Source organism: Camelus ferus, chromosome 1 (genome assembly GCF_009834535.1).
Source record: "Camelus ferus isolate YT-003-E chromosome 1, BCGSAC_Cfer_1.0, whole genome shotgun sequence".
Lineage (NCBI taxonomy): Eukaryota > Metazoa > Chordata > Mammalia > Artiodactyla > Camelidae > Camelus > Camelus ferus.
The window spans coordinates 88,958,818-88,981,304 of record NC_045696.1 but is presented as its reverse complement, the minus strand read 5'-3'; the positions used below and the strand labels follow the sequence as shown (position 1 = coordinate 88,981,304).

At 31.9% G+C, this 22,487-nt stretch overlaps 1 protein-coding gene and 1 non-coding gene across 4 annotated transcripts in view; both read right to left on the bottom strand.

The window, feature by feature from the left end:
• Nucleotides 1-22,487, bottom strand: part of KPNA4 (karyopherin subunit alpha 4) — a 54,044-nt gene that overhangs the window by 6,184 nt on the left and 25,373 nt on the right. For all 3 annotated transcript variants that reach the window (XM_032485197.1, XM_032485206.1, XM_032485186.1), the window contains 13 exons: nucleotides 20,739-20,783; nucleotides 19,785-19,874; nucleotides 19,649-19,678; nucleotides 19,507-19,559; nucleotides 16,695-16,790; nucleotides 15,975-16,060; nucleotides 14,323-14,409; nucleotides 12,286-12,455; nucleotides 12,136-12,180; nucleotides 8,922-9,053; nucleotides 5,723-5,851; nucleotides 4,140-4,244; nucleotides 1,164-1,235 (listed from right to left, as the gene is read on the bottom strand). In XM_032485197.1, the coding sequence (XP_032341088.1) occupies nucleotides 1,164-1,235; nucleotides 4,140-4,244; nucleotides 5,723-5,851; nucleotides 8,922-9,053; nucleotides 12,136-12,180; nucleotides 12,286-12,455; nucleotides 14,323-14,409; nucleotides 15,975-16,060; nucleotides 16,695-16,790; nucleotides 19,507-19,559; nucleotides 19,649-19,678; nucleotides 19,785-19,874; nucleotides 20,739-20,780 (1,137 nt within the window). In that variant the 5' untranslated portion in view covers nucleotides 20,781-20,783. The remainder of the gene's footprint in view (nucleotides 1-1,163; nucleotides 1,236-4,139; nucleotides 4,245-5,722; nucleotides 5,852-8,921; nucleotides 9,054-12,135; nucleotides 12,181-12,285; nucleotides 12,456-14,322; nucleotides 14,410-15,974; nucleotides 16,061-16,694; nucleotides 16,791-19,506; nucleotides 19,560-19,648; nucleotides 19,679-19,784; nucleotides 19,875-20,738; nucleotides 20,784-22,487) is intronic.
• Nucleotides 5,204-5,552, bottom strand: LOC116666667. The gene has a single exon (XR_004323586.1).

The following is a 22,487-nucleotide window of genomic DNA, read 5'->3' as shown; positions in this document are numbered from 1 at the left end:
AATATGATATAATAAAGGGAAGTGAACTTCATCTGTGTACCCTATTATCTCATTGGAATAATTTTGACTTAAAAATCTTGAGTATGGAAATATGAACTCATCTCTCACATGTTAAGTTAGACAACATTCATCTAACCTTTTCTTTTTAATGTAGTATATTTTTCTTGAACTTAGTAAAAAAACTAAAGTAAAAATGAAGTAATCACTCTATTTCATATGAAACATTTCTTTGCCATAAGCATTCCTTCAGACAGCCTTTCCCTTTTAACATTAAGAAAGTATAAGATCAGTTAAGAGACAAGATGATTTTTTTTTTAAACTATGATTGTTCAATGTGAGAGCATCTCCTAGTTCTTTGCTGTAACATTTAACACTCTCATAAAACCTGGCCACCTCTCAATTCACTATTCTATTGGTTCCATAATATTTTCAAAGTATTTTTTCTATCATTTTTCTATTTTATTAGTTATTTCCATGTATTATATTTATATTCTGCTCTGTATTCATATTTGAGTGGATTCATTGGTCAGTACCAATCTATAGCTTATCTGTGACAATTATCAGTTCCAAATTCCCCCTTTTTATCTGTCTGTGAAACATACCTGAGACCTTTAAAAGTCATTTTCTTTTGGCAGCTGGCACAGTGTTAAGCTTCATCATCCATGCAACTCTGAGAGAGTGCCTCTTTACATTTTATGCCCTAGGCACCTGACATTGCTCACCCTAGTTCCTAGCCCCTGCTTTTTGGCTGAGTTTAGTTCCTTGTTTGGTTTGCTACTGGACAATTTTTGCTGTTGTTTTGCTTTCTTTTTTAGTTGTTGTTCATTTGTTAGGAGAATCTGTGAGGCAGTTTCATTCTGCCCTATCAACCTAAAAAGTCTTGTTTTTTTCTTAACACTGTTTAAACAAAACAAAACAACCCTGACTATAAGTACCTTGATTTTATCATGGATTAGAAAATTCTTGTAGGCCCAGAAGCTGAAAAAAGAATACTTCATATCTGTGGAATGTAACTAAAGGAAGTCAAGGTGACACTCTTATACATCACAGAATGCCTGTTTATCTTGCTATTGTTTTAAATTATGATTTATGAAATGTAAATCTTGGAATTATCGATACTATAATTTTATCAGTTTTGAGAAATAAATAAGAGTTGAACTTACTTGATCTTTCCTTCCACTAATTGTTAAGTTACTTATGGCCCATGCAGCTTCTTTCTGAGTCCCAAAATCTCCCTGTAAAAGCAAAGCAAAGGATACAAGTTGCAATATAGGGTAAACTGGAAAAAAATGTTTTCTGAAATGATTTTTCAACTGTTTATTTCCTCAGGTTTTCTTCTAGCCTTTCTACATGCATAAAATATTTTTTACTTGTTAAGATAAGCCATTGAAACCAATTTACTCTAAAGAAATGGAGCTCTCTTTTCACGAACTTCCCTGGGAAAAATTGAATTGATGTTGCTGTTCAATATCAGATTAAATGAAGTCAATGATAAAATAAAATCAATCAAAAATATATGAAAAATGTATAATTTCACTTTAATCAAAGAAATGTCAAGGTAAAATAAAGTATCCTTTTAAACACATAACAAAGGTTTAAAAGTGAAAATGTCCACCATCAATGAGACTTTAATAAAGACATTACCCTCATATATTATCTTTCAAATACAAATTGAAAAAAATAAATTTAAAAATCACTTTAAAAAATTATATTCATGATTTGGTAATCTTATCTTTGAGAATTTACCAAGAAAATAATTCAGAACAAAGTTACATTATGTATCTCTCTATACAATGTCTTAGGAGCACATAATAGTCAAAAAGTAAAAGCAACTTAAATTCTCAACACCAGAGGAATAACTACTTATAGTAAGTCTATTGACTAAAATAATCACCAATCTGTTCAATATTAAGATGACTAGCAATCTGAAAAAATGCTTATATTAGAAAAAAATATGTAAATAAGAAAAACAAAAATTAAAACTACATTGGGATATGTACTCCTATTTATCAGATTGATAAAATTTACAAATATCTGTCAGTGAGACTGGTAGGAGAGTAAAATGGAACAACGCTTCTAGAGGAAGATGGGCAATATATAGCAAAATTTATATATATGTCTACGTGTAGATCCAGTAATCCTAAATATAATCTGGCAAAAACATGGAAGAAACTTACAAACTATTCTTTAAAGTACTATTTAACAGCAAAATACTACAAATATCTCAAATGTCATAAAATAATAAATAATATACATAATAATATACATAAAATAATAAAATAAATACATTATAGTTCATCCATACAGTGGAATACTATGTAGCTAAAAAAGGAACAAGAAAAAAAAAAAAGGGAACAAGGAAGCTCTTTGTATAGTGGTATGGGAGTGACTCCCAGGGTATATATATCCACTTAAAGCAATGCAAGAAAAAGAATATATATATATTAGGCTATCATCTGTGTTAGGAAGGGTGGGAACAGGCACATACATAGGCATTTGCTTATATTTAAAGAAGAAACAATAGAAGAATAAACCAAAAACTAATTTTAAACCAAAAAACTAAAGTAATTCCCCCAAATAAAAAACAAAAAGAAACAAACAACCTAACTGTGTGTCAAGTTGGTGCCTTAACCACACACACAGGAATTATTTCAAGTGACATTATTTTTAAGTATATTATCCAAGTGACATTATTTTTAAGTATATCATTGATAGAAGACAAAAAAATCCTCGTGGAAATCTCAAAAGTGGAATAGTCATGTGTAAGTGTCAACGTGGTCTTGTTATTTTGGTAGATTTTATGTTATTTCTCTCAGTATATAAAGTAAACAATTACGTTCATGTTTTTAAGATTTTCAGCATAAAAGATATATAAAATAGAAGTGAAAATAAAAACACTTATTTTAAATACCCAATACTATCTAATGGCTTCCTTTCATTCATGACTTGTTTTTTATGAATTCTCACATTCACAAAATTACAATACATATATTTTTCACTTTCTTAAAAAAATACATTGTCACCTATTTTGTTCACTTAGGCCTAGATATAATGATAACCTTGTAGCAATGATCATCCTTAGTACCTCAAATAAGTACCTTAAATACCATTTGCTACAAAAAGGAACCAGGAACACCCTGAAAACCAGTTAATTCCAGCTCTAGGTCAGAAAATATATAAAACATACCTGGGAATCATGTCATATCCCAAAAGTAGAAAGCTCTTAAAAACTATTAGAGTGATGTAAAAAAGACAAAGGCACCAAATTTAGTGAGTTTCCATTGTTTCATGGACAACTTGAGTGTCAGAAAGAATAACTACAATGAACTAAAACTTACAAAATACACACATAAAAATTCGTAATTTGCTAATGACATGAAAAACTTTAGCCTAGTCTCTTTTTGAGGTTGTTACAGAACCATGTCATTCTAAAAACTGAGTGATAATGAGCAAAAATCAGTTACCTTGCCCTTCCTATATGAAATGTATTTTAGAGTAAACCAAAGCTAATAAGAAAAAGCTCTTTATTCTTCTTTACTGAAGAATCATGGCTAATATATAAAGAATGACAGAATTATAAAGTCACCATTTTGCAGTTCCTAGTAACATAAGGGACCCAGGTAATGATCATCAATGACTGACTGAAAATGATTACATGAAAGATGGATGAGTAACTTTATAACTATCAGCTAAAATAGGCTGGTAACACTTGGGCTCACTTATCAATCTTAATCACTAGATGTAGGACAAGCAGTATGTGTCTCCTCATGTGACTCATTAGTGCATTAAGCATTCTTACCTAAAGACTGAACCTGATCTACCAGTTTATAGGAAAGTAGCCTCTACTACCAGTTTGTAGGAAACACGGAGGAAGATAGTTACTTTCTCTTTCATGAACAGATCAGTGTTCAGAAAAAACCCTCATGCTGTGATTGTGACATTTTAAATTGTCTCTTTCCCAAACTTAATGAAAGCATGAGATGATATGGTATATGATTAAATAGCACACTCGCTGTTTGATCTTGGATAATTCATTTGTTTATACCACAGTTTCTTAATCTGTCAAATGGGACTAATTCTTAATTTCACAGAGTTACAGTATTATCCTTTTACTCAGATAAACAAGATGTTTTTCTTACCTTATCCAAGAGGTGTATTATCATTGGTACAAGATTGGCATCAATTACTGCCTGAACCTGCTGCTGATTTCCTGCGGTGATGTTAGAGAGGAACCACACTGCTTCCTGTAGAACAAGACCCCTTCAATATTCCTCATTAAAAAATAAAACCTGCATCTGAACTAAGAAAAAATACATTCACTACAATGTCCAAATTATTTTATTATGGAATGAGTTCCATAATAAAAAGCTTAGGAATCTGAACTCCCCTATCCCCTTTCCATATTTTTTTGGACAAACTGCTAATGGCCCTAGTCTAAGTCATAATGAACTAATAACAAATTCTCAAAAGCAATGTTCCCAAACAATCATACTCAAAAGAAGCTTGGTTGAACAAATACTAAGGAACTAATGAGCTATAATACAAATACAAATCCTAAAACAACTGTGAACGAGATTCAGCATCCTTCTCACATGATGTGCTTTATTCGCTATTCTATTCTGATCAAGAGTCCTAGCCAAAGCAGATAAATCTCTCGATTTTCCGTGATAATGGAGACACGAAAAATGAAACAATGGATTGTTTTAGTATACTTATTTGTAACAGTCGTTCATTGCACCGTTTCTCTCCAGAGGTAAAGCAGAATCGGATGTTTGATTGCTTTACTGGTCTACATTTTTTTTAAACCCCCCTTTTTTTTGGGGGGGGCATTTGTTTATTTAATGGAGGTACTGGGGACTGAACCCAGAACCTCATGCATGCTAAGCACGCACTGTACCATTGAGCTATACCCTCCCCTTTGGTCTACCTTAATGATCTTTTCATGTTACCCTTTATATCACGACAGTGCTACTTTTACCAAGATGATTACAAGTTTTTTTTTTAAACCAGTTTCATAGATAATAAATAAATGCACACTGAAATCACAAAATGAAATAAGACAAAATATCTACCTATGTGGGATATTACTATAATTTACCAAACTTAATAAATTTTCAAACATATGAATTTACTAAAGGGAAACATTTTCTCTGTTTTAAAAAACTAGTAAAGAAGTTTTACTCCTAGTGTGCAGCAGGCTCTTCTGGATCAGATCACAGGACCATATTTAATGAACCTGTTAGAGATTTTAGGGTGCTAGGCTACTCAGGTGAGCTGTTCTTGGGTTATAATCATTGGCAATGTTGTAATCAACAACCCATGTATTTCTACAACAGCCTCAGATGCACTCCAATATCAGCATCACCAGTCAGTGCCCCCTTTTCATAGCCTACACACACACACACACACACACACACACACACTCACTCTCTCTCTCTCTCTCTGTTAAGTAGCTTTAAGTATTAAATTTTTACTAATTACTTAACTTACATATTAAAAATTTCCAATCATACAATATTCAACACCCAGTTATCTCTATTTCATCATTTCCAAGAGAGCCAAATTTGCACTGGTTTGTTTTATATACAGAAAATCATGTACTAATTCATGTTATAAAGTGTAAAATATTCTATCTTCTCTTAATTTTTTCCCCAAATCCCTAATTTTACACATTAAAAACTGCTACTTTATATACTATTAAATAGTATTTAAAAGTGCTTACTTTATTAATTTTCTCTTTGGGATGTGTCAGAAGTGCAGGGAAGTGTGAAAGAGCATCACAATTCAAAACTACTTGTGTTTGCTCATCAGTTCCAGTAACAATGTTGCCCACAGCTCGAAGTGCTGCCGTCTGAAACATAAAAAGATTAAATGAGATGTTGTTCTATGTGAAATATTCCTTATTACCACAGAGGTATGTTAGGCAGGTTATGAAAGATACATTCATTCATTCATGCCAGCCTATCCTTTTTGAGCAAGCTGTGTCTGAAGCTGATTTAGAACAGAGGAGTGAATAGGACAGACACAAATTCTAGCTCTTACAGAGATTCCATTACTGTAGGAGGAGACAGCTAATAAACAAACAAGAAGGATAATTTTAGATAGTAATTATGGCCATAAATAAAATACAATAGTACCAGTTTTTGTGTGAACATGTGTTTCCAATTCTCTTGGGGAGATACCTGGGAGTATCATACGACTTGCTGGGTCATATGATAACTCTATGAGTAACTTTTCCAGGTACTATCAAACTTCCCAAGAGACTGCACCATTTTACATTCCCACCAGCAGAGTCTGAGGATTCTACTTTCTCTATATCCTTGCCAACACCTGTTACTGTCTTTTTGATCACAGCCATCCTGGTGGGTATGAAGTGGTACTTCATCATGGCTTTGACCTGCATTTCCTTAATGACTAATGATGCTGAACATCAACTCATGTGCTACTGACCATCTGTATGTTTTCTTTGGAGAATGCTATTCAAATCTTTTAAACCATTTTTAAATTGGGTTGCCATTTTCTGTTGTTAAGTTGTAAGAGTTCTTTATGTATTTTGGATAGAAATTTCTTTTCAGATGTATGATTTGCAATTATTCTCTTCCATTCTGTAGGTTGTCTTTTCACTTTCTTGACGGTTTCCTTAGAAGTTTTTAATTTTGGTTAAGTCCTATTATCTTTTTTCTTGGTTGCTTGTGGTGTCATATCTAAGAAACTACTGCCTAATCCAACGTCATGTTTTCGTCAAAGAAAAAAGGTTTATACTTTTAGCTCTTATATTTAGGTGTTTGACTCATTTTGAGTTAATTTTTTAAATATGCTGTGAAGTAGGGATCCAACTTCATTCTTTTACGTATGGATATACAGTATTCTTGAGCCATTTGTTGAAAAGACTATTCTTTGCTCACTGAATTTTTTTAGCACCCCTGGTGAAAATCAACTGACCATAAGTAAATGAGTTTATTTCGGGGCCCTTGATTCTATTTCATTGATCTATATGTCTATCCTTATGCCAGTATCAAAAAGTCTTGTTTCCTAGCTTTGCAGTCAAGTTTTGAAATAAGCAAGTCCTCAAACTTGGTTCTTTTTCAGGACTGTTTTGGCTATTAGCTTGTAAGTTTCTGCAAAAAAGACCCCTGGGATTTTAATAGCAACTGCATTTAACCTGTAGATGAATTTGGGGAGCACTGCCATCCTAATAACACTAAGTCTTCCAATCCACGAATATGGATGTCTTTCCACTTATTTAGGATTTTTAAATTTTTTTCAAAAATATTTTGAAGTGACTCAGCTTCTTTAACAAATCAATAGGGGAAAGAAAAAAAGGAGAAGAAAGTTACAGAGTAGCAGAAACCTGAAGACAGCTACCAAATGCAATGTGTTGACCTTGTTTGGGTACTGATTTAGTCAAACTGAAAAAAATATGAAGCAATCAGTAAAATTTGGATACTGAAAGGATTTTAACATTAATATTTTTTAAAGTGCTCTAACGGTATTGTGGTCATGTTAAAAATATCCTTACTTTTTGGAGATGCAAGCCGAATGAAATTATATGATATCTGGGATTTGTGTCAAAATAATATGGAGGGGAAGGAAAGAAACAGAGAAAACCTACACGGTTCACTATACTATTCTTTCTGTGTTCCTAAATTATGGCATGAAAGTTGAAAAAAATGTTTTAAATCTCTATTAGTTATCAGGCAAAGTACAGAACATTAACTTTCCTTGAGAGCTGGCTAAAGTAAAAGTACAAGCTCTATTTTCCCAATGAAGCCCAGAAATAAAACTGAAGATGCATTCTGAAAAAAACAAAAACAAAATACAAACCAAAAACCTATAGCAAGACATAAGTACCACATTCAAGAAATGCAAACTTAATGATAAGAATCTGGTAGGAATGTTTTAAATAAGCCACAAATGCCTCCAAATGACAAATTATTCTATTAATCAATTCTTTCTGAATTTAAAGTGCTTTAAGTTTTAAGGCAGTGGGTTTCCATTCTGACAGTATATGAATATAACCTGAAGAGCTTTTGAAAGCCCAGGTTCCCAGAAAATACCCCAGATTTACTGAAACAGAATTTCTAGGAATTATACAAGAGAAATAAACTAGATTTTTAAATTTAAGCTTCACATAGTTGACTTCAGTGTCCAGCCAGGTTGATAAATAGTGAATCAGGTTAACAGCTTTTCTTGTGCTATTACCGTATTTTACAGACTTTCAGTCATTATAATATTAAAGCTCATTATTTACCTCAGAAGGGTAGGGAGAGCTTTCGGCAACTCCCTTTGCCACTGTAGTTTGACAGTTACTGCTTATAATATTTGTGTAAACTTTTCACCTTCTCTTTTCTGGCTCTTTTTAGATGAAGGTTCTTTGAGATATTTATGTGGAAGGATTTTAAAAGAATAAAAATTAGAGAAAAATATTTTAAACAAATGAAAGGAAATAATTTGGGAAGCCCCTAAGCACCATATTTCAGTACAAAGCCTTTATTGTAGTGCAGTGGAGCTATACATTAACTAAACTTGCCAGGTGCAGTGGAGGAGAGTAAAAAAGGACAGCTGGGGAGGAGTAGAAGAGTGGAAGAAAAACAGGTAGAGTAGGAAAAATTAAATTATCAATACTTACTTCAGATGCTACCCAAGGTGTTATATGAATTGCCCTGGTCTACATTAGAAATCGGTACTTTACAAAGAAGTAAACTTTTTTGGGGGGGTGGGGAGTAGTTTGTGTTGAACTATAGTAATCTTACCTAATTTTCTCCATTTTCAAAATGAGGATATAGTAACTCGATCTTTTTATCATAGATTTGTTGTTATTAGTTTAAAAATATACTTTAAGCTACTGAAATTGTCCATGTTTGAATGTCATAAACAAATAGTGGTAAGAAAAACTTACATTTTTATAAATAAAAACTCACCTGAACTTTAACTTCCTGGTGGCTGAGCAGAGGAACCAAATGAGGGACTATTCCAGAGTCTATTACCATCTGTATCTGTTCATTGCCAGCATCAGTAAGGTAAGACAGGGCCCAAACTGTATCTACCAGTATCTAATGAATAAAATAAAAATTCAGATAGCCTCTGAACATTTTCTCATTTCAAAAATTCTTAACCATATGAACTAATTTATGATTGTTACACTACCTTCTTTCTTCTCTTCTCTATCACCTAAATTCATTAGAATCTTAATCTTCTCTAGTATAACTAAACATCATCATCTATGAGTCTATATCAAGTACGTGCATCTTTTAGTCATATTTAGGATATTCAGGTTAATAATGATCCTGATCACAGACTGGTATTTAGTCTTAACTCAAAAAGATACAAACACACTACACAGCACATAAAATAGGAGAAAAAGACATTCTCTTCCTCAACTGTGCAGACTAAGGGATAACAGGTCAAAGGACACTGTGGTAAACGTATGTAGTTGGAAAGAGTATACGTATCCAACATATGCAGTGGTTCAAAACATCTGGGCTAGGTGAATATATTCAAAGTGTTCTCACATCAGTACCATGTTGTTATGTCTAAAGCCAATACTCCTGTATTAGGATTACAGTATTTTCATCTTTTCTAACCAGTGTGCTTTGCCTTATAAAACTAGAGGCAACTTCCCAAATAGCAGCAGTCTCCTACAGCTGCAGATCAAAACAATGAAAGCAATCATAGGTCAACCTGTGAGATGTATAATCAAAAAACATGTTCTAGAAGAAAGAAAAGAAGGAAAGAAAGAAAACAAGGAAGGAGAGAAAGAGGCAAGGAGGAAGGGAAGGAAGAAACGAAGAAAGACAACAGATAATTTATACCAGCTGCCAAAACCACTTAAAAAAAAAGAAGCCCCTGTAGTTAACTTCTAATTCGATCATATTTTGAAGTATAGCAGGCCACTGCGTTTCATCTCTCTTTGTATGTTAAGTCCTAATTAGAAGTTATGCAAAAGGAAGTATGACAAACAACTGTTAAATTGCTAAATAATAGAATTATTGACAAAGACACAAGAATAATTGTGCCTGACTCTTTACTTCCAAAGCCTTTCTGGGATACAGACTCTGTGTCAAAAGACAAGCCAAAAAAGTCTGAAACCTTTTAAATCCTTTTTTTCGGGGGAGGAGGAATACTTAGGTTTATTTATTTATTTAATGGAGGTACTGGGGATTGAACCCACGACCTCGTGCATGCTAGGCACGGACTCTACCACTGAGCTGTACCCTCCCACCAAAACCTTTTAAATTCTTAACCAACATTAGGTTTAAAAGGACCAAGAAGCTCCTAAAAGAAGAGAACAGCAGTTTGCCATTTTTCCTTTCAGAAATTCAAGAAAGTGCTATGGGTATTTTTAATGTAAAAAGAAGACACAAAATGAAAGAATTCACACATATAAAGTGGTATCAAAATATGTGAGACAACTAAATTTCAACTTACAAAAGTAACTATTTTTTTCTTTCTGGAGTACCAACATATGCCAAAATTTGTTGTTACAGGCAAAAAATTTCAAGTTACCTGGGCATGACTGTATGTAAAATTCAAATACATTTTTAGACTAAATATGCCATTAATATGCTCACATCAGAATCACTTCTTTATCTGCTATGATAAATTTATTAATTACAACTATAGTGTAATTTCAATGTTTCACTTATGGTTTGTTTGAAGCAGTTTTATTTTACTTTGTTAGCCTGATTTAAGAACTTGTTTTTAAGTATTTACCAAAACAGGTTTTGTTTTTAGTAAATATTATTATTTAGTAAAACATGCGACTAAAAAAGAAAAATGCAAACTGGCTTGAGAAATTCAAGATATATTAAGAGCAAGAAAAATGGAGTTACAATCTCAAATGTACTGAGGTATACAAGTAGAAAAAACACAATACATCTTTGAATAAGGTCAACCAAGATGTCTAGTTTTCCAGTAGAGTTATAAGCTTTGAAATTAATATTTCTTGAAACTACTTTAAAAATAAAATATTAACATTTATAATTTAATTGAAGAATTTGGCTATAAGAAGCCAAAACTAAAAATTGCTTACGTATGTGTGTGTGTGTGTGTGTGTTTGTGTGTTTTAAAGATCCTAGACTATCTGGGGCTACAAAAAATATCTCTAGAGCAAAGATCACGTTCATCTAATGAAGTCTGTATATTATGCCATTGCTTGATGTAGTATAATTCTAACTTTAATTTCTTCCGTATGCCTTAGACAGATCCCGGCGAAAGGTATTAACCCTATAAATTGTAAAGAAATGAAGGAGCTTGTCAAAAATTGATGATTATACCAAACTGTTTTTAAAGAACCACACAAGGTTCTGATTGTTGCTATGCATTTTATCCAAATGATTTCCTTACTTATTACATTCCCAGCTCTTCTAACACACTGAAAGCTAGATTGACTTTGTAAACACAGTAGTTTTCCACCTCATTCATACTTCTTGTGTTGCTTTTTCTTTGCTATCTGTATTAGTAAGAATGAGCAGAATGTATTTATTATATTTAAAATCTAGTCTGCACTGATTTTTTTTTTCCTTGTTTGGAAACTCAAGAATTATCTCTATACCAAGTAAAGCCGCTACCAAAGTCACTATAAATGAAGAAGTAGAATAAAAATGAAATTACTGATGAATTACTGAAATTACTGAAATGAAACTAATATTCATGGTTTGGTGTGTGTATATGAATACAAACCCATGCACAAAAGTACAAATGCTTCTCTTTAGCATCTTTCATAAAAATACCACTAAGTGTATGTGTTCTCTCATTGATCAGGCTGTCAAAATGAGCTTTCACAAAAAGCTCATGAACAATCAAAGATATAATCTTAGTGAGAGAGATCACTTACTGGCAACTTTAAGAACTTCTGATGTGAGTTTTTAGAACACTAATACATACATTTATGCACACACGTCATTGCTGAAACCACAATAACAGGTTTGATTTCTTTACTGAAATTGTGTTTTGTGATATGGGTAAACACAGAGTGAATATAAAAATACCAAACTATTACAGCTCCTGAAATAGAAAAAATCTGATCGAGTACATTGACACAATGTCCAACATAACATTTTCTCCCCTATGTCACAAGTGCAAGCCCTAGATATATATACACAAAAACATATATGATGGGAAGCATTTACTCACATTTACGTCTGTGTGATGAATTAAAACACAAAGAGCTGGAAGAATCTGAAGAGAGAACCATACAGATTTTTAAAAATACATAGATTAAAAACATACACATAAAGATATCTACTTTAGTTTAAAAAACAAAATAAAAAAATGCTTGTTTACCTCCTGAATGGTTTCCATTGGGGGTGGTGGGTCTTTGTGGCGACATAAGTTGACCATAACCCAAGTAACATTTCTTAAGAATGTTATAGGAATAGATGGACTTATGAAGGAGAGCAAAGGTTTCACAACTCCAAGACTTATGACATAATCTCTACACTGTGGCCCATCACCTGTAGGAATAGGATTTATCAATTCAATAAAATATGTTGACAATAAGCAATTTAGAAAACATAAAGGACTTGGTTCAATATGCTGCTTCCTGTATTTAACCAGATACACTGTTCAGTTTTATATAAAAGTTTTAACCAATAAATTAGTTCACATTTTAGGTCTCTGAGTTACGAGAAGCAATATAAGGTACTAAGACTTTTTTTTGCACATTATTCACATATCAAGGCTTATAAGCTGTTCACCTGTAAAATGTTCTTATGCCATCTAAATGCTAGAAGCCTAAGGCTTCTTTAATGTACTTTGTGAACAGAGAATTGTTGCTTTTTATCTTCTCTCTCAATGGTATTCTTCAGTTTAAGAAACTTTCACATAATAAAAGACATACTGAAATACTATTACAGAGAAAATATTTGTAGAATTAATACTGATGATCCAGTATCAAAGCATAAAGAGTATTAATTATAAATTACTCTATGCACTTAGAAACTATACCAGAAAAAGGGAGGGAAGGGGGAACCAATACCCCTAGAGCAGTGGTTCCCATTGTGATTTTTTTGGGCCCTATCCCAAATCTACTGAAACAGAAATTCTGTGAGTCCAGGATTCTGTGTTTTAACAAGCCCTTCAAATAATTCTGATAATAGGCTAAAGTACGAGAATCACTGCCCTAGAGAAGTGCCAAATTTAATTTTTGCGTCCAGAGTGTCACTGTAACTTGTTGTATGAAAGCCAAACTGAGATATTATATTCTGTAAGTGAAAAAAAAAATGCAATTTAGCATTTAAAGATAACATGATTGTTCTTTTTGCATTCATGTATTCTAATTAATTCTACAATGTCACTGGAATTAAAAACCAAAGACCAAGATATTGTGTCAGTATTTCTAAATCTAAACTTTGGTATAAAAGTGAGGGACTCTGGATACACAAACAATAGCATTCCTAATAGTACTTAACATACCATATGCCAAGAACAGTTTAAAGGGAAATTCTCCCATTTGAAAACTCCTTATTGTGGGACACTAACCAACCCTTGCCTTCCAACTTGGCCCCCAAAAGGGTAATGAAGAGGAGGTGTGTCAAAGTAAAACTGATTACTTCCATTTAAGAACAATTAAAAAACAAAATCTGTTGCAAAAATAAACTTTAATGTCATGGGACATAGAATAGTTCAGATTCCGGATTTTTTCATTCTCCATTGGAGGACAGGTTTTAAAATTTTTGAGTTTGGGTGAAGTTAGGCTCTAGTTATAAAACAAATTCCTGAAATGTTGGAATTGTCTTTAATTATTCTTCCTACAATTATTTATCAGAAAAAACCCAAAAGGTATGCTAATCATGGTCAACATTTAATGAGACTATCTATAAGCTACAGATACCTCCTGTATGAGGATGGCCTCATGATGATAGTGGAAAACACTACTACATTTTACTGTACTAAAATCCACAAGATACATTAAAAAATTTCAATTTAGATTCTTCTTAGGACTGCCATTATAGAGAAAAATTTTGGTTTAAGTTCTGCCTTTTTTCTTATTTTCTACGGTAGTGGAGAAAGTTGAGGAATAAAATGAACCCTAAGATAATAAAGGAAAAACTAAAAGACTTAAATCATATACATATTTCACAATTATTCAAATAATTAAGAGCTAACTATATACAAAAAGATATAAAGGTATCATAAGCAACAAAAATGTTCATTCTGTTTACTATGGGTTTATACTTAAACAGCTATAATATCTGTAAACTATTTCACAAAAACTAGTACTGAAAAAGGCAAACTGTTTTTCCTTTCAACTACTAGTAGTATTTACATGACAGCACATGATAACAATTGCTGGACTAGTGTTACAAGGTTTAGACAAACCTATGATATTTCCCAAAGCCCACACTGCTTGCTCACAGACATTTTGATGGGGTGAATGGAGAAGCCTCAGGAAAAGTGGCACAGCATCTGAAGGAGGAAAACATAAGTTATCACTTATGTTTGAAGATACTGTTGTATGTCAATTACATATCTCAGTAAAATTTTTAAAAAGGTTAAAAATACTGTATCTAAACCAAAAATCAATCTTGTTTCTCTGTTGAAACCTCAAAAGAAAGAAAGCTATCAAAAATGTATTTAAAATATATCCTTATTAAATAATTTTCATTAGAATAATAGTAGTGGAAAATTTCTAATAGACTATTCATCATCAAAATGACAGTTTTAACATATCGACAAAATGTTAAACTAAACTGATAAAATTTCATTTACAATTAAACCTGGATTGAATTCCAATTTTAAGATTAATTACTTATAGATTCAGCATTATCTTCAAATTTGGAAAAAAAATTTAATTGTTGAAGTAACTTTCAAATATAAAAATTTAAATAACATCACATTGGTCTTTAGCCAGGCCAGTGATTCCTGTGCCACCTTCTGAATCAGAAAATGATTCTGTTGCTTAACAAGGATGAGAAAAACAGAGACAGGTTTAACAGAATAATATTGCACTGAACAAATGATTCTTCTATTTCCTTTCTTCTTTCTGATATTGCTTTGAAAACTGCTATTTAAGTACATGTGGATCAATCATGCTTACTTGTAATAAAAAGTAATTCATTTATCTATTACTTTTGGTATATTAAGACAGACTAGCAGTGTTAAATTCTAAGCCTCTTCTAATCTTTAAAGAACAAAAAAGAGAAAGGAAGAAGAGTGAGGGATCGTCTTGAAATCATAAAATTTACTGAACAGTCAACTATACAAAACAAAACAAAACCAAAAAAAACAAAACAAAATCAAAGACCATTTGAACCCCAAATTATCTTTCCTATGTAATATTATAATACAAGTGTTTACAGTGCTTACTGCTTATAGTTTTGTTCCTCTTCAAAATCATGAAGAAATTATTGCTTAAGATTTTAACAAGCTTAGACAAGTATACTGCTTCCAAACTTGAAAGGGATTTTTAAAAGTATTTTCTTTAAAATTATTAATTTTTTTGCTTAGGAAAAGAATCAAATGGTATTCATGAAAACTCAGGTTATTACTTCCAATAATTATTTCCCACTTACATTTCTTGGAACACAAAGACAATCAATCTTATAATGACAATGAAAAAAAATCTGCAAGCCATTCTTTTATGTAGGACTACTTTATAAAAGATTTCCCCAAAACGTATGAGGGAAATCTCATTAAGAGAGGCCAACAGGTAGTAGGACAATGGAAAAACACTTTTATTTATGTGATGCCCTATAAATAAAGTTTAACTACAAGAATGTAACCTGCTACTATGATTAGGAAATGTTCTTAGATTCAGAATCAAATGCATTTTTGGAAATGGAAAATGTCAGTCACTGGGACAAGATGACCAAAGTAACATACTTAATTTGGCCTATTTCAATTACCCTGTGTGTTACAGAATAGCTAATATTTTATAATATAAATAACTCTATTCTTTTAGGAAAAGCACTGTTTTTTAAAAAATTAACTTATTTGAAAATTACATTTTTGTCTGTTAATAACCAACTTACTAGACTGAACTACTGCTTGAGTTTGTTCAGAGGTTCCAGATGCAATGTTTGTCAAAGCCCATGCAGCTTCAAACTGTAAAGAAGGACTACAAAAAAAAAAATAATAATTTTAACAAGTAGGGATTTTTATATTGGCCCAAGTATCTACAAACCATTCCTCCCCTCTAGCATTTTACATTAAATATTTTGCTTCAAAACATATCTATGTATCCAGCACATTTTTTTTAATCTCCAATGACTATTTAAAATATCTCTTCACTATATAATGCATACAGCCTCCTCAGGTGTACTTGTTTTTAGTAAGAACTCTTTACTAAGATACCTCCACATTACTACCCAAACAGTATTCTCAAGTATCTATGTGGCTAAACTAGACTGACTAGCAGACTACTTATTCATCGTCAAAATGACAGTTTTAACATATTGACAAATGTCAAATTAAGCTGGTAAAATTTCACAATTAAACGTGGATTGAATTCCAATTTTAAAAAGCTTACAATTTTCAAAGCTTGCAAGTTAAATGTATCATTTGAAAGTTTCTGTTTGGCCTTTACCTTCCTCTCTTGGTGTAAACACATCTTATATATTGCTTTTCAGTTTGGCTTTTCCACTCCATCTTACAGCCCCTTCTTTTTTCTTTCAAGATCAAACTAACTACTAGAAAATCTTGTCTCCTATAAAGGATACATCCTAAATTATTTCTTAAAATAATGTACTTACTTGTCATCTCTTTCAAGACAATGGACTAAAATAGGCAATATTCCAGATTTTATTAAGTCATCAATTGGTGGATTTCGATCACTGGACAAAAGCTTCCTATAAGAAAGATATATATATATACCATATGTGAAACTTAATGACATATAGTTAAATTCAAATTCATATTCTATATGGCTATTATAATAAATCTGGATATCTGGCATAAATACTCTTTCTGAAAGTTACTTTTTAAATTTATATAATGTAGCCTTTTCTATATTATAAAAAGATTGATTTACAAATTTATAGATTATTAACAAGGAAAAAATAGCCATGAACCACTTTACCACTTTTTAAAAATTAGTATAGTAATATTATTCCAACAGTTAAGTCCCAAATATAACATAAAAAGATAACTAAATGTTTTATATGTGTTACCTTTGGACTTAATTTTGTGGTCAGAGAAAAAAAATGGGCAGACTTCTTCAACATGGCATTTACCTTACTAAGAAAGGAATTAAGAGGTCACTAATATATCCCAAATTATTCATTACTAGGTCACAACAAAGTCAAAGGGCAAAAAATTGGCAGGATGCTGGTACAAGTTTATGACTTGTGTGTCATAACATAAGTGTCCAGTTCTTCAGTCCTACTCTATACACCAAATCAGAGGTCATAAAAGCTTAACAACATTCTCATCTCAGCAACTAAAGGAAATGGAATAAGCACAGCAATACACAGAAAAATATCCAGAGAGATATTAGAGATACTAAGGTGAACAAGACAGACATCCTTGCTCTTATAGAGCTTAGAGTAAAACAACAATATTCATTTACACATGTGGTAGACTGTATGTAGTTTTAGCTGAAAAGCTCTCAGTGTGACCCAACACAAATCTTCACCCATTTGAACTCCAGAACTACTATATAAAGGTAATGTTTAAAAAAGCTTTATCAATTCTGCTGTATACCAGAAACTGACACAACATTGTAAACTGACTGCTCTTTAATAAAAATACGTATGTATACATATAAAAAAGAAAGCTTAATCAGATCCTATATAAACTAAGTGATAGCTGCTAATTTACTACCCTATCAACGTAAACTCCTTGACCTAGCTTTACACCATTTCACACATTGGCTCCATCTTATTTACCTAACTAACCTTATTCTCTGTTATTCAACAATAGGTCAGTTGTCTGTCCCAACATTTCAGTCTCATTTCCATGCCCTCCATATCCTAATTCCTCACACCTGGAATGCCCTCTTTCCTGTTTATTCAAACTATCTATTCAAAGTCCATTTCAAGTTATATGTTTTCACAATACCCTCTCTGAATTCCACAGCATACACCTACATTTATTATTGAACGTCACGATTTCTTACATAGTTTTTGCCTTCTTCATTAGGTTCTAAATTTCTTCAAGAGCAAGAACTTATTCCACATGCTTTTCCACAGTATTTTCCATAATAAATGGCACAATTCTTTGCACAAAGTAGGAAATAACCCAGACATTTTTTAACCCAGTCTTTCTTAATCAAGGTTTCAAATTTATTAGAATAATAATTTTTTTTCACTACTTCATTGAGGACATTCTTAAAGAGAAATAGCCTTTTTCCTTTAAGCACATAATGGCACATACAATATGTACAAAATACAATATATAATCAGTCTGGTATCATTGTCTTGATTTGTGCTAAGGTGCCAGTAGTTTACCCACAGTAGCTTTTGCAACATCAATGTGAATGTTAACACAGTTAAAAAAAAAAAAAAAAAAAGGCAAATAAAGTCTTGGAACTATGGTGAAAATAATACCCTCTGAAGTTATCTCAGGATTTCCTAGGGACCAACAGATCATATTTTAAGAAGCCTGGCTTTAGGGGCCTTAGGGCTTTAATCATCTCCAGAACTTCATGCTGAGAAGAGCTCTTGCTCCAATACTATAATCAACCCTGACAATGATGAGCATAAAGCTTCAATTTCTTAATCATTCTTCCTATTAACACTATTTGTCATTTTTGAGATGTGAAAGCTTCTGTGATTTCCTTCCTACATAACCAAGTTTGTTCTAAGAAATTCTTTTACCTGAGGTGGGCAACACTCAGGTTGCCCACCTATAATTTCCTTATCTGTTCTAAGTGGATTAAAGTGTTTAAAGTGGATACACAAAAGTAGGAAAAGTCTAATAAACATAAAAGGGACTCATGCACTGGATCATATATTAGGTGAACCTATGAACTCTTGTACTTTGAAATTCTAAAACTAGAATCAACTTCATGCTTAAGTATCTCTTCCCTACACAACACAGGGTGTTATTCTTTTATTTATAAAAACACAGAGCAACCACTATATTGTACTATGACACAACCTGTCTTCCCCAACCTATTAATTAAATACAAATGCCTCAGCAAGTTTTCCTGATTTTCCCCTTAAAATGTGAGCACATAGGTTTTACAACTGAAATATACAAAAATAACTTAATATTTCTACACCGAAAGAGACTGAGAGTCTCTGTAGGCTGAAATCTTAATGTCTCTACTTGCCTGTGCACTGCTACAGTAGTTTTTATTACTGTTTGATCAGTATGAGGATTGTGAGAAAAATTAGCTACCAGGGCAGGATCTGAAAAATCTGACTTTTAATAAAATTAAACCTGTTAATCAATAAAAGGTAAAAGCTTTATAAGTAATGGTTTTCTATTAGTCTACAGAAATAACTTGTCAAATCAACTTTTCCCTAGCATTTGTACATACTACGCACACTAAAGCGTCAGTGTACTCATGAGTTTTGTGTAAGTTATAAAATTTAAATATGTCCTTGAAATTTAACTTACCTAGCAGCTTGAACTGCACTTAATTGAATTCCTTGGTTATCACTTGATGCATTCTATAAAAAATAAAACAATTTTTGATGCAAATACACAATAATTAGTTATTAAATCCAAGAAATAAAGAGAGGAAAAAAATTCAACTTACTTGAACAATAGCTTCTAAAGAGGTATTTTGCTGGGGAAAAAGTTAGAGAAAACTAAGTTAAAAAATCACCTTAAAATTCTATATTTATGTAAAAATCTTTCATTGGTATTTTTAAGTTTCCAGAATAACAACTTACCACTCTATAATCACCATCTATATCAGAATCTTCACAGATATCTTCATGTGGTACGTTCCTTCTCTTTAAGAGATGTTCATCTCTTTTATTCTTTAAAATAATAAATAAATAAATAAATAAAAGAACTTCAGTTAAATTTTAAAAAGCTAAATACTTTCATATAAATTTAGGTGATCCTGTGCCTACAAAAAAATACAAAGTGCCTTTTAAAAGCAAAATGCAAATGCAGAAAATCAAAACCAAATTGTGAATTAAACACTTAAGCAACACTAATTTGAGTCTCAAACTCCAAATATTACATTTTTAATGAACTGTGAACTACGTAAAAACAAACTAAAAAATGAAATAATTTGATTAAAAAAGACAGTGTACAGTTTAAGCCAGAACCAAACATACATATTCATTTAAAAGTACTAAACCATTTTATACATCATCTGGAAGCTTCTCTTTATCACCTAAAAACAAAGTCAAAGCAAAAGTTGGGCAGTTCAAAATCAGACAAAAATCAACAATGCCTTATAAAAATCAAGGGCCACATGAATTTCACTTAAAATGTCCGGGACAAATTAAAAAATATATTCTCAACTAACCTACTTTAATACTTGAAAAGCTTGATACAATTTTTAAGTAACAAGTTCCCTTCAGGGAGTAATTACTATGTAAATAGCAGAACTATTTAGGTGTAACTGTATACTCATGGACTTATACTTTCTATAAATCATCTAAAATTAAGGAAGGAAAAAACCATCTGATAATGTGTTCTCTATTTTTGGGTAGTGGACAAACTGTATCTTGCCAACTTTAATAGCTTGTCAAATTTAGTCAATCTTTCCATTTTGAAAAGAAAAAGAAATGCTAATTAAGCACTTGAAACTAATATACATTTGCTATCTTCTCTATCTGCTGTAATGTTATTAGAATTATATTTGGTAGTACCCCAAATTAATCACTCACCTTCCTTAATTCAACTACAACTTCATTTCGTTGTCTTCTCATAGTCTACAAGAAATTAAATAAAGAAAATTATTTTTAAAAATTACCTCAAATTCCATCACCTATAGAAAACTGCTATTAACATTTTGATGTACATTCCCTAATCTTTTCTTCTAATCAGATATGTACATAGTCATATTTTACTCATAATAATTATATAGATGATTTTCTATCTTCATATTCACATTCTCAAATACTGAAATCTGCTTTGAAATTATTACTAGATCTGTAATATTAGATGTATCATAATTTTTTAAAACTGTAATACAAGAATTATTAAAGTACAAATGTACAAAGAATAAAAGAACCCATAATCTCACCCCCTATATGAACCAATTTAGAAAGCAGGAGAGAGGTATATATAAGCTCAGTGGTAGAGCACATGCTTAGCATGCATGAAGTCCTGGGTTGAATCCCCAGTACCTCCATTAAAAATAAATAAATTTTAAAATTAAAAAAAAAACATGTACAAGGTTAGTAAATTCAACTGCTTTTAAAAAGGGGTGGGAGGTGGGGAAGGGGGAGAGAACCTTCCCATCTATCCAGTGTCTTTACCTAAAGGTAAACACTGTTAGATTTACTACGACTCTGACACACTTATCTATTTATTTGTTCTTCACCCTATTTTTGTTTACTTTATCTGTAGGTCTTAGTGATCTTCCATGGTGGTAAATGCAGATCTGTTTTATTCTTTCTAAAGAGCACATAATTATTCTATCACATATTCTAACCATTCAATTTTTTAACATTTTTTTTCATTTTAAAGTTACCTAACACATGGATACATGCTCACTGCAAAAATATTCAAACATTCAGAAACAACAAAAGTTCAAGCTCTTTCTATGTATAGGTCCACTTCATTCTAATGACTATATATGCCAAGACATATTAAGTAGAAATGGCAAGTAATACTCAAAATAATGCCAAATAAATATCTCAAACTTATTAATAATCTATTAATAATTTCAAAGAGATTTTCAGCAAATGGCAACTCCACTCTTTCAGTTGCACAGACCAAAAATCTTAGAGCCATCCCTGACTCTTCTTTTTTCCCTCACATTTCACATTCAGTTTGTTAAGCAAATTCTACTGATTGAACCTTCAAAACTTAACTGACTTCTCTACCACCTCCTCTCTGGTCCAACTTATTAATCTCTCTCCTAGGTTGCTGCAAAAGCCTCCTAATTTGTATCCCGCTTTACACTCTTGCCATCCATCTTTCTCCTAGTCCATTACTATCACAACAACCGAAGTAATCTTCATAGGGAATTTTAATTTTTGTGTGTCACAGCCTTCTTTAGCAGGCTGGTCAAATCAATGGACACCTCCTCAGTGTTTTTAAATAAACGAAACATGTAAGATTACAAAAAAAAAACCCCCACAAACTGATATATAGTTGCAAAAAAAATAGAAATACAAAAAAATACTGTAATATATGCACTTCATTATCACATTATCATAATTGTAATCTACCAGTGTGTCTAATACCTACTACATACTTTCAAAGGAATCAAGACCATAAATGGTATTTCAGGATATCTTGCAATAATGTGATTTTTATTGGTGATGACAAAAATCACAGGTAATGTTAATAACTACTGAGGTTTATTGGCTACATTATTAAGTGAAGGAAATATTCTTTCTAAGTTCCCAGGCCCTCCTGAATTCTACCCATAGACTCCATGGGAAGGACTCAGTAACGAATCTTTT